Source organism: Equus quagga, chromosome 13 (genome assembly GCF_021613505.1).
Source record: "Equus quagga isolate Etosha38 chromosome 13, UCLA_HA_Equagga_1.0, whole genome shotgun sequence".
Classification (NCBI taxonomy): domain Eukaryota; kingdom Metazoa; phylum Chordata; class Mammalia; order Perissodactyla; family Equidae; genus Equus; species Equus quagga.
This window is the reverse complement of record NC_060279.1, coordinates 101659847-101673501: the sequence shown is the minus strand read 5'-3', so window position 1 is coordinate 101673501 and position 13655 is coordinate 101659847. Positions and strand designations below refer to the sequence as shown.

The 13655-nt window shown below is 58.0% G+C and overlaps 1 protein-coding gene across 7 annotated transcripts; it reads left to right on the top strand.

Annotated features, from left to right (window-relative positions):
- Positions 1-538: 538 nt before the first annotated feature.
- On the top strand, positions 539-12172 carry FXYD5 (FXYD domain containing ion transport regulator 5). 7 transcript variants are annotated; one of them, XM_046681308.1, is made up of 9 exons: positions 539-689; positions 1400-1460; positions 2796-2876; positions 3634-3675; positions 4991-5098; positions 7495-7563; positions 8566-8595; positions 8675-8749; positions 11508-12172. In XM_046681308.1, the coding sequence occupies exons 1-9, from the start codon at positions 570-572 to the stop codon at positions 11555-11557; spliced, it is 636 nt and encodes a 211-aa protein (XP_046537264.1). In that variant the 5' UTR covers positions 539-569; the 3' UTR covers positions 11558-12172. The 7 variants fall into 7 exon arrangements, with proteins under 7 accessions (XP_046537264.1, XP_046537263.1, XP_046537266.1 ...); XM_046681307.1 differs by having other exon boundaries at positions 546-689; positions 4988-5098; positions 11508-11845; XM_046681310.1 differs by having other exon boundaries at positions 621-689; positions 1384-1460; positions 4988-5098; positions 11508-11834.
- The last annotated feature ends 1483 nt before the right edge of the window (positions 12173-13655 follow it).

The following is a 13655-nucleotide window of genomic DNA, read 5'->3' as shown; positions in this document are numbered from 1 at the left end:
CCGGGGAGCGCTCCCCCAATGAGCCCCACCCACCCCCCCCCCGCCCCCCGCCCCCGCCCCCCCCGCCCCCCCCCCCCCCACGGCGATCCCCTAAAGTGCCCGTCTGCACCCCAGATCCAGGGCCTCAGGCCTCTAGCTCCTGGGGTCCGGGAGTCTCCCCAGCCCCCGGCATCCCCGTGTGCTGCTCCCCGGCACCTCCTTGTCTCCTCTCCGAAGATCCGGTTCCCTGCACCCTCGGTGTCCATGTCTTGAGCTTAATAAATGGGCATTTGGTTTTTCCCCCTGTTCCGTCTGTGTGTTCTCATCTGTGGGGACAAAACGGGAGGGGGCAGAGGTGGACCTGGGGAGCTCTCTCCCCTCCTTCTCTTTCCCCTCCCCCTTCCCCGTCTGTCCTCCCTCCCCAGGAGCCCCACCCAGCCCAGACCTGCCGGTCTGCGCCCCACGCCGACCTCCCCCAGGCCGGGTGGCTGGAGGCGCCGCCCTGCCTCTCCCCCCGCGCCCCCATCGCCCTCAGCGTCTCCCACTCCTGCTCCCACCCTGGGCTCTGAAGCCAGGAAACCCAAGAGGAAATGACTGGGCGGGTCTTGGTCCCCGCCCGCCAGCGCTCCCCTGGCCACACCCTCCGCCTGGACGCAGCCACCACCGCTGCCCTGTCTCCACGAGGCTGCCGGCCCGGACCCGGCTCGGACGTAAGTCTCTCCTCGCATCCTCTCCCTCCGCCCGCCCTCTGCCCGGCCGCGCTCAGGTGGGGCGACGACGGATCCGCCGGGGGCCTCTCGCCCCCCTCCATGCTCACTTCTGAGCCTGCTCGTCGGTACTCCCGTGGGCTGCGCTGTTTCGCTCCTCCTGCCTCAGTCTCCCCAGCTCTCCTCCGTGCCTCTGCGGCCAGTCCCTCCCAGGTCTGCCCGGCGTCCTGTTCTGTTGTCCCTGCAGCGAGGCTTCTAAAGCAACTCACTTTTTCCCCTGCCATCAGGAGCACATTACTCACTCTTCCTCTTTCCCCTCCTTGCTGACTCCTCGGCTCCGGGGACAGCCCCAGAGGGAGGGCCCGCGATCTCCTCCTGTGCCCCAGACCCTCCCCGCTTGCAGGGTCCGTCCGCGGGGTGAGTGCTGAGGAGCCGGGTGTCCCTGCGGTGGCTGCTACTGGAAGCTGGGTTGATCTGATGCTTTCTCTTTTCTCTGGGGACCTGCAGAGGCAAGAAGGGGGTGGCGGTGGCGGCTGGGGACCCCCCACTTCGGAGACCCTCCCCCTGCCCCCACAGCCGGCTGTCAGTCCTGGCTGGAGTCCTTGAAGCCAGAGGAGGCTGCTCAGGGTGGGGAAGGGGGCTGCAGGCTCGGGGGGCTGCCCCGGGCCTGCCGCCCTGACAGCATGGCTGACCGCAGCTCCGCCGGCCCGCAGATGTCGCCCTCTGGTTGTCTGTGCCTCCTCACCATCTTCGGGCTGATTCTCCCCACCAGAGGTAAGGCCCAGCCCTGGTCTCCACGCTGCCCCGGGGCCCCCAGCCCCTCCTCAGGGCGGCTCTGGGCCGCGTGCTCACCCCCTGCTGAGCCGGCACCAGGAAGGGGGGATCCTGATGAGGGGGTGGGGCTTACACCCTCTTTGGACACCTCAGACCTGGGTGGCCGCTTCCAGTGAGTCTGGCCAGAGGCTCCCCTGCTGAGCATCCTCCAGTTTCACCTCCAAGAAGAACTCACCGAGTTTGATTTGCCTGTGGGATCCTTGTGGGTTTCTCCTGGGCAGCCAGGAAGTGGGGCCCCCAGCGCCCCAGCTCCCGGATCCCCGGGTGATAGCGATTAGGCAAAGGGGGTGAGCGGCGGGGGCCAGTCGGAGACAGAGCTGGAGATGGCACAGCGTCGCCTGGGCTGGGTTTCCTGAAGGCAGGACCCCTGGGGGCGGTCGCAGGAGCCTTCTGGGGCAGGCGCTCTGTGCGCAAGCTCTACTGTTCCACATGTTGTCCTGCCCATTTTACGGATAAGAAAACTTGAGACTCAGCAAAGGGAAGTGCCCTGTGCCGCAGGCTAGTGAGTGGAGGGCTGGGATCACAACCATCCCGTCGGCCCCCCGCTCCAGCTCCGCTGAAGCTGCCCTTTGCTCTCCGATGGAATCATGCTCACGAGTTCCTCCAGTCGTTCGAGGAGTGTTCCCTGAGCAGCTACTCTGTGCCAGATCTTGTTCTCTGTGCGATGAGTAAAATGGGAACTGCTGGTCTAGTTGGGAAGGCCAGACAATAAACAAACCCCTAGTCAATGGTATAGGATCTAGGAGGTGGTGAGTGCCGAAGAGAAAAATCGAGGCGAGCGATGAGATTGTTTCACGACTCAGGAAGACTCAGGAAGGCCTGCCGAGGAGGCTGCTTTGGGCAACACCCTTCCCCCCTCCGTCTCATTTCAATCTGTCTACAGCCCTGAGAAGTAGATTCAGCTGTTATCCCCACTTTGCAGATGAGGCAAGTGAGTCTCAGAGACGGCACATCACTTGCTCCAGGTCACACAGCAAGGAAGTTGTTGGGAGCAGAATTTGAGATCAGGGCCCTAGCTGCCTGGAACGTCCACAGGGGTGGGCAGGGAGAGGGGGCTGGAGGAAGGGCGCTGGGGCATGAGCATTTCTTACAACACTTCCAGGGGCATGGATCGATAGCGCCCAAGCTGGTCAGTCAAACATCCGTCTGCCTTTCCCAGCAGACAGGGCCTCCTGAGTTACCCCCAGACTTTCAGAAGGGGAGGCAGGATGGGGATGCTGATGAGAGAAGGGGGCCCAGAGGCTCCTCCCTGACTTCTCATCCTCGATTTCCCAGGACAGACATCGAAGGAGGCCACATCCACTTCTCTAGCAGACCCAACTACTGAGGAGATTCGGGTGCAGACTGAAGCCCCAGGTGAGGAAAGAGGAACAGGTCTGTCAAGATCCTGCCATTGCAAATAACAGCAGCAACAAATCTCAACTGTGGACCAAACTGGAATTTTTAGATTTGTGTAACTGAAAAGTCCAGGGATAGACCTTCAGGCATGGCTTGATCTAGGTGCTCAAATGATGCTATCAGAAACCTGTCTCCTTCTCTTGATTCTGTTTCCTCAGTGTTGGCTTTGTTCTCAGGCAGATTCTCCTCTTATGGGGCCAAGATGACCCCTAGAGACCCAGGGCTTCCATCTTACCTGATAAGAATCAAGAAGAAAGAGCATTTCCCCTTGCCCAATCCAGCCAATGTTCCAGAACTGAGTGTCACTGACCAGGCTCAGGTCATGTGCCAACCCGTGAGCTGATCATTGTGGCCACAGGCACAGAAAGCTGATTGGCCAGACCTGGGTTTCATGGTCAACCTCCGGTGGGGCTGGTGCCAGGCCCACTGACCGAAGTGGACCGAGAATCAGGGAAGGATGGTTTCCCAGAGGGCGTTCCAGGGCCTCTCACCGGAGGCAGGCGGATGCCGAGTAGGGGATGGGCGTCCGTGGGAGGAGGGCCTGAGGCGGGAGAGACGGCCTCACATTTGGGCAGTTAGCGGAATGGCCGGATTCAGATTCGTTCGTAAGTGGTTTCCACCACATCAAAACTGAGTTGGTATGGAAATCCTCCTGCACCTGCGCCCACGGGCCTCCTCCGTCTCCTCTCCCTTCTCTCCCTGTTTCCCGATCCAGGCACAGACTACACGGAGCTCCAGCCCACCCCTCAGACCGGCGGTGAGTGGGGCAGGGGAGGGGCGGGGAGGGGCGCCCGGGTCAGACGATCTCCCCGCTTCCTCTGACGCTCTGCGTCCCTGGTCACCGGTTACAGCCCCCCTCCTTTACTCTGTGGGGGGGGGGGGGGCACCAGCCAACTCCCTTCACTTCTTCAAGAAAGAAACTTTTGAAATCTTGAAAAAGAACATGCGTACAGAAAAGTACAAAACCCATAACTGTACAACTTAACAAATTCCTCTGAATCGCACCCGGGGTCGCCGCCGCCTGGTCAGGGAGTGGAGCGTCGCAGGCGCTCCGGAAACCCCCCGGGGGCCAGCCCCGTTCATTTCTCCCTTTATCCTCTTTCCCTTTTTCCTTTTTTGAATGTTCAGATTATTATTGAACTTTTCCTTCGATTATAACATAATTCACAAAGTGCTCCCCGACTATCCCATTGATGTTTAATGACACCGTAAACATAACACACATAAACACAGCCTCCCTGGAGACAGTGAAAATACTGCAGGCGAGAGGAAATCCCTTCGTCCATTCCCCACGCTGCTCTCTCCCCCATCTCCGAGAGGCCCCCTCTGTCAGCCCTGGGTGGGGGCGTGTTTCCGTGAGCCTAAGGATACTGGGCGATAGTTCTGCAGTGTGCTCTGCTCCCCCTGCAGTAACACGCCCGATGCCCCCCCCCCCCCCCCGCATTCCTGTGTGAACACCCATCTTGCTCTGTTTCCCCGCCCCTGGGACTCCTCAGGAGGCTGTGCATGGACCATGGAGCCACGCACATCTCCATGAGCATCTCTGTCACTTCCAGTTTCTTCTGCTACACACAGAGCCACAAGGAGTGACATGTCCCCTGCTCCTCGAGCCCACCCTAGCAGCATGTATTCTAGATGAGTCCTAAGTATCTCACCCGTGTTCACTCGTTCAGCCCTCACCCAAACCCTCGGCGGTGGAAGCGACCCCTATCCCCGCTTCACAGACGAGGATACGAGGGCTCAGAGTAACCTGCCCAAGGTGTCACAGCAAGGCAGGGACACGGCTGGCATCGGGGTCCAGGGGTCTGGCTCTGGGGCCCTACTCCTACCCACAACACTCTGGGGCAAAGGACGCTAGTGCTGAAGTTTGTTTCAGGAGCCGCTTGGCCAACGGCCGCACGAGCTGCGCTGCCCTCAGCAGCAGCGTGTGACAGAGTCCCCCGTCCCAGCCCACGGGAGCGACTTTGGTTTTTGCCAACCTGATTGGGGAGGCCCCCGGCTGTCCTGTGGACCTGCACGTCCCTGCCTCACTCGCTTCTCCCCTCCCCTCCTCGCTCTTCCGACCCCAGTAGAAACGACGCCGCCGAAGGAGGTGGAAACGGAGACCCAGACCCAGCCACTGCCGGGGCCCGAGGCGCATCCAACCACAGACCGGGGGAAGGACAGGAGCCGCACGGAAGGTAGGGCCTGGGGCTGTAACAGCAACCCGCGAGTTTTGTTTAATTCTCTATCTAGGTCAGCATTTCCCTAAGTACACTTCTCAGAGCACCCGTTTGGGGAATTAATACATTTTCAAAAAATTTCTTTGCAGTTTGTGGTCAAAGGTCTTTGGGAAACTCTGAGTTAAAGTTAAACACGTTTCCTTCTGGCGGGACTTCTCAGAGTCTTAACAAAGTGCATCTGCAGCAGGCTCCCTGAGAGGAGCATGTAGTCCGCAGTGTTCCCCAAGTCTGATAGACTCAGGGCCCTCTTTTGTTCAGGTTCCTTTGTGGGGCTGGTCCCAGGAAATCTGGCTGTGGGTGTTTCCTTGGTTGTGTCTTCTTATGGGAGCAGGAGCTTTCCGGTTGCAAAATCCAGAAAACCCAACTGAAAAAAAGATTTGTTGGCAATATACAATCTGCAAAGTCCAGAGGTATCCAGTTTCAGGCGCAGCTGGATCAAGGAGCTCAAGCTGTCATTATGACTGACTTGCTCCCTCTTTCTACTCTATTGTCTTCATTCTCAAGTGGCTTTTCCCCTCTTGCTGGCAAAGATGGTCCCATAATTCTAAGGTTAGGTCACAAACTCAGCAGCTAGAGAACATCTCTTTCTCATTATCTTCAGCCCAAAGCCTAGAGTGGATTCTCATTGGCCCAGTTGGGGTCACATACACGTGTTTGACCATCGGAAGCCTAGGAAATGGACTGCCCTGATTGGTCAGGCCTGAGTCTTGTGCCCTACCCTGGGGCTGGAGAATGGGGTAGCCCTGTCTAAATCCCGTAACCCAGAGTCAGGAAAGAGGCAGTTCCCTTCAGGACAAGTGAGTTAATGTCACCAGAGGTGTGGGGAAGGGGGCGGAGCCGAGATGAGGGCAACAGGTGGCCTATAATGCTTGTGTGATGATCTGTATTTGAAGGGCAGCCCCTGCTGGGAAGTACAGTAGCTTGGGCACTCCCAGACTGAGATGCATGCACAGTTGTGCAGACTGGGCACTGCACAAGAGCCCCACCTGTAAGGCCGTGTCATTCCCCTGGTAGATTTGTGTAATTGTTACAGTTTCCAGCGATGGCAGTAAAAGCATCGCATTCTGACAGAATCTATGAAAACAACTTTACAACAGGTGGAAATAACGTGTCTTGGGAAAGGGACTTTTCTATTTTGCACAAAATTGTCCTCTCGGGGCAGGGCTTAGCGGCTGTGTCCACACTTCCCGGCTGAGGAAACATCCTCGCATCCCCGACTCACTCACTGAGTCCTTGCCACTGAGAGTGACTCTGCGCGATGGTCCACGTTCCTGGTTATTCCTGACAGTCACCCGGGCTGAGCGGGTCAGGGGCCAGTGATAGAGGCACAGCCGAGCCTCAGGGTCAGCAGGCCCCAGCACAGAAGCCCCAGAGCTCCTCTCCCTCCCTCATCTTCGTTTCTCCTGTCTCCTGCCTGGCCGGGAGGCGGCTCCTGTCATCTGCCGGCTCTGAGTTGCACCGTGATTCCGCTCAGATCCCTTCTTGGAATGGAAAGGTCGAGGGAGGGGCGAGACCGGGTCCCCTGCCCCCCCTGTGGCTGGGGCACAAGAGGAGAAGGGAATTGAGGCCCAGAGAGGTTACTCAGTGGCGCTAAGCCACACAGCCCACAGAGGCAGAATGGCCTCTAGCGCCAGGCTGGCTGAGCCGCACACCCACCGGGGCTGTCCTTTGGGTGCTCTGTCGGCTCCCCAACTTTGTTCCTGCTCTTGATCCCGTTGACCCCCTCCTCCAGACAGGCTTTCCCGAACACCTCGGAATCCTTGGCTGTTGGTTCATCTGTAGAGGGTACGGGGCAGAGACTGGCCTGGGGAGCTCGGGCTTCTTGGGGCAGCTGCTCTGCTCGCTGGCTTTGCACGGGGACATCGGTCAGGGGTGACGATTTCACTGGGGACACTTCTCAGTGCCAGAGGCCACGGCTTTTTTGAGGGCGTCGATTCTTTTAAAGACGGGAGCCCTCTGGGATTTTTGGCCTGGGACAAGAGGTGATATTCGAAAAGTCTCATAACAAGCATCTCCACGCTCTGTCACGGGCCCAGGGTCCCGGCGGCCCCTGCCTGGCTGTGGCAGACGTTGCCCTTTACTTCCTGGATGATGGGGCGGCCAAGGGGTCCTAGGAGAGGGGCCAGGGGGTCCTCGGGGGTGGGGTGGCTGGTCTCAACCAGGGTGCAGGCTTACCTCAAATTTCATACCTGCCGTTCCTTGCTGCCTCCAGGGGTGGGCGAGGGGACCTGCACCCTGAATGAGTGGGTGACAGGGCTGCTCCCAGATCCAGACGTCAGTGACGTCCCCTCTTTCCCTCCACGGCTCACTCCTGCCCTCCGCCATCTGGCCGTTCTCCGCCCATCCCACTGCAGGCACCACTCTCTCCAAGAGACGAACCCCCGGCAACGATGTGAGGACGGACTCTGCCCTCCAGCCAGCAGGTGGGTAACCCCCACCCCCCCAGACCGCGGACAGGCTCTCTGCTGGCCGCCGTGTGTCTCTAGCTCCTGGCATGCGGCCTGGCCCAGAGTCGTCCTCAGGAGGGATGGGCTGGGTGAATGCATGGCTTCAGGGCTGGCAGCGGGCGCACCAGGCAGACACACAATAAATGTCAGAATAGATGAATGAATGCCCAGGGGCCCCTAACATCGGTGGGTTAAAATAACAACCAGTGATTTAGCTCCCAAGTCTGCGATGTGGGAGTCTCGTCCCGGCTCAGCCGGCTGCTTCTTGGGGTCTCTGCTGGGCTGACTTGTGCCTCTGAGATCTGCTTGGGGTCTGCAGGGGCTCTGCTCCTAGGGGCACCTGGGTCTGGTCTCCTACTTCCTGCCCCGCCAACCCCAGTGGATGGATGGAAATGATGTGCCTGCACGTCACGTAGAGCATTCATTCATTCGAAAGTTTTCACTGAGCGCCTGCTGTGTGCCACGCAGTGTTCTAGCTCCCAGGTACACAGCAGTGAACAAGACAGACGAAAGTCTCCCTCTCTGGGAGCAGACATCCTAGCAGGGGGAGAGAGATGATGAATGAGAATTGTAATCACTTTAGATCAGGGGGTTCTCAGTTGCTATCAGGTTAGAGTGGAGGGAATGAGCGGGGAGTGTGTTCTGTGAAGGGCAGGGAGGCCTCACGGAGAAGGCACTGTGGGGGCTGTGTCTAGGCAGAGAGAACAGCTGGTGCAAAGGCCCTGAGGTGAGCGGGGGGGGGGGGTCTGGTACATCACCAGCAGGCAGTGGGTGGGGTTGGGGCACATGAGTGAGGGGACTGTGAGGAGGTGACGTTGAGAGGCAACGGGAGCCACACTGTGGCCACGTGAGGACTTTGGGTTTGTTCTACGTGTCCCAAGCCTGAGACCCAGGTGTCCCCTCTCCCTGACCTGCCATTCTCTGATTCACTCCGCAAACCTCTGCTGAGTGCTGCCTTTCTCCCTGTCTGTCCCCCAGCTTCCAGTGAGGACGACCCCTTCTTCTATGGTGAGTTGCCCTAGGGGGCGGCGGGGGGAGGAGGGGCGAGGGCCGCCCTCACCAGGCTCCTCCGTGTTCCTCTCTGCAGACGAGGACACTCTCCGGAAGCGGGGGCTCCTGGTTGCGGCTGTGCTGTTTATCACGGGCATCGTCATCCTCACCAGTGAGAAGGGGCAGCGCGCGGCACCAGGCGGGGAGGGGGGCCCAGCGGGCGCTCTGGGGAGGTTGTTCAGCGCTTATCGCTTATCCGTGCTTATCTGTTGGCGACATCACCATACAAATGACCCCAGAACTCAGCGGCTTAAAATGGTAGCCACTCACTCAGCCCTCAGGGCCATGGATGGGAGGTGCCGGCTGGACTCATTCCTGCATCGAGGTCAGCATGGGTCACCGTGGGTCAGCAGGGAACTCCTCCTGTGGCACCTTGGTCCCTGGCTTCGTGGTCTTATCCCCAGGTTGACTGGCCTGGGCTTCTTCACGTGGTGGTGGCAGGCTAATGTGATGGTGTGGCCCCCAGGACTAGCCACCATGGGCGCTGTGATCACCCCAGCCCCGAGGGCCGAGGGGAGGGTGTGGCTGCACCAGGACCTGCTAGAGATGGAGCTGTAGGGGGTGCCTGCAGGGGCTGTGGCTCCAGGAGAGGTTCCCGCCCACTGCCTCGTGGGCCTCGTGGAAGGCCCACCGGGAGGGGCGGGGTGGGGGTCCCAGACTCCTATACCATCCTCTCCTCCTGCCCTTCCCCCTCCTGCACTCCCACCTCCTGCCCTCCCCTCTCTGGCCTCCCCCCTTTTTGGTCTCCCCGTCCAGTCCCCCTGCCCTCCCCTCTCCTCTCCCCCAGCTCCTGTCTGGCCTCCCCGCCAAGGCTCAGGCAGAGGGCAGCCCAGGGCTGCTGCCTCTCAGCTCACCCTCCCAGGACCCAGCCCCGTGCATGGGGAAAGGGGCAGAGGGAGAATGACAAGCAGAGAAACTAATTATTTTTAAAGTTTTTTTTTTTTTTTTGTGGAAGATTAGCCCTGAGCTAACTGCTGCCAATCCTCCTCTTTTTGCTGAGGAAGACAGGCCCTGGGCTAACATCCGGGCCCATCTTCCTCTACTTTATATGTGGGACGCCTACCACAGCATGGCTTGCCAAGAGGTGCCATGTCTGCACCCGGGATCCAAACTGGTGAACCCTGGGCCACCAAAGCGGAACATGTGAACTTAACCACTGTGCCACTGGGCCGGCCCCTTTAAAGTTTTCTAAATGCTGCAGATTAAGTAAAACACGAGGGCCGGCAGTTTGCGAGCTCTCCTTAAGCTGAATCACCCACGCCAGGTCCTGGCCTCTCATCTGACTCTCTCGTCAGGAAAATGGGCACAGCCACACCTTTTTGCCTTGAGGTGGGAGGCAGGGCACTAAAGGTCATGCACCGAGGGGCCACATGTATGATGGTCGTCCCATCAGATTAGTGCCACACAGCCTGGGTGCATTGTACGCTGTAGGTTTGTGTGAGTCACTCTGTGATGTTCACACAATGACGAAATCGCCCAATTCGCAGGACGTGTCCCCGTCGTTAAGTGATGGGTGACTGTAATGTTAAAAAGAGATTGGTAACTCATGCCTGACCCACGCTGAGTCCAGGAGTCAAGCACTGTTGCCTCAGTGGTGTGACATGTCTTTGTCAACCCTGACACTGTCCCTCCCTGTGGGAAAATCGAGGCTCAGAGAGTTGAGGAGTTTGCCCAAGGTCACGCAGCACGTGAGAATCAAGGAAGGCCTGGCGCCAGGTCTGCGCGAGGGCAGAGCCTGGCCGTTAGCTCTGGGGCCAGAAGTGACAAACATCCGTGGGCACCCGCTCTGTGCTCGACCCGGGCTGTGGGGCTGGGGGCACGGCCTGGTCCCCACCCTCGGGAAGCTCACATGTGGGGCTGATGATAAGCAGGTAAACGCACTAGTAAGCAGAGTGGATGTACAGAGAGGTGATTAATTACCATGCAGAAACAGAGCAGAGGACAGGACCGAGAGGGACGGAGGGAGCATCTCCCTCCAGTGAGGTGCAGTCAGCACTGGCTCCTGACCGTGAGAAGGATGATTGGAAAACCAGGGAGAAGGAGCCCCACTCGGAGGCCAGAAGGAGCTGAGCGCGTTGCGGCAACCACAGGAAGAGGCCAGGGTGGCTGGGTGCGTGAGCCAGGAGAGGAGTGGAAGGATTCCAAGCCAGAGGGCCAGGGAGGCGGGAGGCAAGGGGGGCAGCCAGGAGACTGCAGAGTGCTGTTGTCTGAAGCTCCCTTTGTCTCCTAAGATCCCCCATCATTCACTTGGCTCCAGCCCCATGGCCTCCCTGCTGTCCCTTAAGCCCACCTGTCCCGCTCCTACCTCAGGGCCTTTGCACTGGTTGTTCCCTCTACCTGGAACGCTTTTCCTCCAGATGTCCATGTGGCTCCCCCCTCACCTCCTTCAGGCCTTTGCTCAGAGGTCACCTCCTCAGGGAGTTCCCTCTGGTCATCGCCACGAGGATGCCCCAGCTCCTGGACCTGCCTGCCCCCTCCTTGGCTTTATTTTTCTTCATGGCACATATCATCATCTGGCTTATCACCATCTGTACACTGGACTCAGCTATTTTTTTGCAGTGTCAGTCTCCCCCGCTAGAAAGCCAGCTCTACCACGGCTGGGATTTTCTTCCTTCTCGTTCCCGGCTGTGTCCCCAGTGCCTGGCACACAGCAGGTGTATAATAAGTATTTGCTGGATGAATGAATAGCACACGAGCCAGGATGGGCTTTTGAAGGACTCTTCCTTTGGGGCCCTTGCTCCAGCTGCTCTCCGTTGGCTTCTTGTCACCTGCTCAGACGGGCAGGTTGACCGGCTGGTCTCCGCCACCCAGCGCAGCACAGTTGTCAATTCTGTTCCACCTTGTGACCAAACCATTTCCTTTGTCCGCAGGTGGCAAATGCCGGCAGTTGCCCCGCTTGTGCCGGAATTATAACAGGTGAGTCCATCGGAAGCGGGGCCAACGACCGATGGGCATCCGGAGACCAGCCCCGCGGCTGCCTCCCCTGCACAGAGCCTGCGCAATGGTCAGGAATGGCCAGCTGAGAGGGACGACATGACAGCCGAGCCCCTGACCCCTGCCCTGCCCACCCTGAAGGCAGCCGGTCCCTGGCGCGGCCCCAAGTGATCTGTTCTCTCCCCATGACAAGTAAAGCACTGTGGTCCTGCCCCCTGATCTTGGTCATCGTGACTGACAGAGGAGGACAGCAAGGGGTCGCATTCTCACAGCCAAGGGGGGCGGGGGACAGTGAAGGAGCCAGCGTGCATCGTGAGGTGGGAGGGGCGGGAGTGGCCCGCAGGGGCCCTGGCCACGGAGGGGTCAGCGCTGGATCCTGCCTGTGGCTGCTTGAGACCCCAGACAGGTCCCCTCGCAGAGCCTGGGGCCAAGGCCAGCTCACCCCGACAACCCGTGGTTGTGTTGGTCACTGCGAGCACAAAGGGAGGTCCCCGGCCCACGATGGCCCCCCTTGCCGCACATTTGGGTCCCTCCAGCACTGCGAGGGGGCTCGCACATGGGAGTGTGGACACCCTGCCTGCCCATCCGAGCTCCCGAGCTCCATCCGCACCCAACCCACAAATGACCACCTTGGGGCTACCTCTTGGTTTCGGGGTGTGCCCCCCAAGAAGGCCACGTGGGCCTTGCAGTGGCGCAGAGCACTTGGGGGGGCAATTCTGGGGTCGCAGGGCCCCAGAGTGGGGTCGAGAAGGAGCGCAGCCTCCCCGGGCGCTTCTAAGGCCCTCGGGCTCTGCAGCCAGTGGGGGGCTCCCCCGGGTTAGGCTGAGCGGGCCCCGAGGCTGAGGCATCCTCTGAGGAGGGAGACGCGGCCTGTCCATCGGTGGCTGCATCACAATATTCCACCGCCTTCGGGTCACGGCCTGTTCATGGTTACACAGTCAGTTTAGTGGGCCGGGAGTTGCATAAAAAAAGAGAAAAAGAAGTAATGAAATAGGAAAGGAAATATCAGAGTACATCACAAATAATATGGCCTTCTTTCTGTATATATCCTCTGCTCAATTTTTGCCACATTGTCGTCCTACCTGGGTTTTTATTTACTTTCTTAAGAGATCAATTCCCTTTTTAACTTAAATAAGTTTATTTTAAAGGCATAATCATATATGGAAAACCAGTCCTGCTCCACATAAATAAAAGATAGCCAGAAAGACAAATCCAATGAAAACAAACATGTATGAGCTGTATATTGTATTTGTATATGTAATATATATCGTACATGACATACATATTATATACGTAGAGGAGAGAAACAAAATATTTTTTGATTGGCACCCACCACCTGCTAATCAGGACAGACGCCTAGCCAGTCAGGAGGGAGGATTAGTCATATAGATTACATATTACATATATGTTCATGGATAGTGTATTATGTCTATTAAATTGAGTCAGGTGAAATTGTCACTATTCAAATTTTTTTGATCTGTAAACACGACAATTTCATAGGGCTTAACCTAATATATACAATGATCGTATAAAATGTATTTCATACTGCAGGTCGCTTTTTAAAAATACCGAGAAGCGCTGGTCGAGGGAGTGTGTAGGTTGTCGTGGGGAGGAAACTAAATTTCCTTCTTAGAACAGGAAACGCCGGCAGCCACGTTTGCCCTGGAGGGGTGGCCACCCCAGTTTGTGGAAGATGTTCTAGGGCGGTATTTCCCAGACTTCTCTTCATAATTGTTGCCATTTTCATCCTGCTTGTACTGTTAATCACTTTTTTTTAAAAAAGATCAGCTCCCTTTTTTTTTTTTTAACTTAAATACATGTATTTTAAAAGGCACAGTCCTACATGGAAAGCTGGTACTGCTTGATATAAACAGAAGAAAGCCGTAAAGGTAAACCCAATGAAAACAGACAGGGAGACAGACACGCGGTGTTCCAGCTGGATCCTGAGTGGCTGCCCGGGGCTCTGAGCCAGAGGCCAGAGTCTGCTCCGCTGGAGGAGACCAGCAGGAGTCAGGGGTGTGGGTGTCACCTCACTGCCCAGACACCGCGGAGTCTGGGAGGCCCAAGACCACCTCATTTCTGAC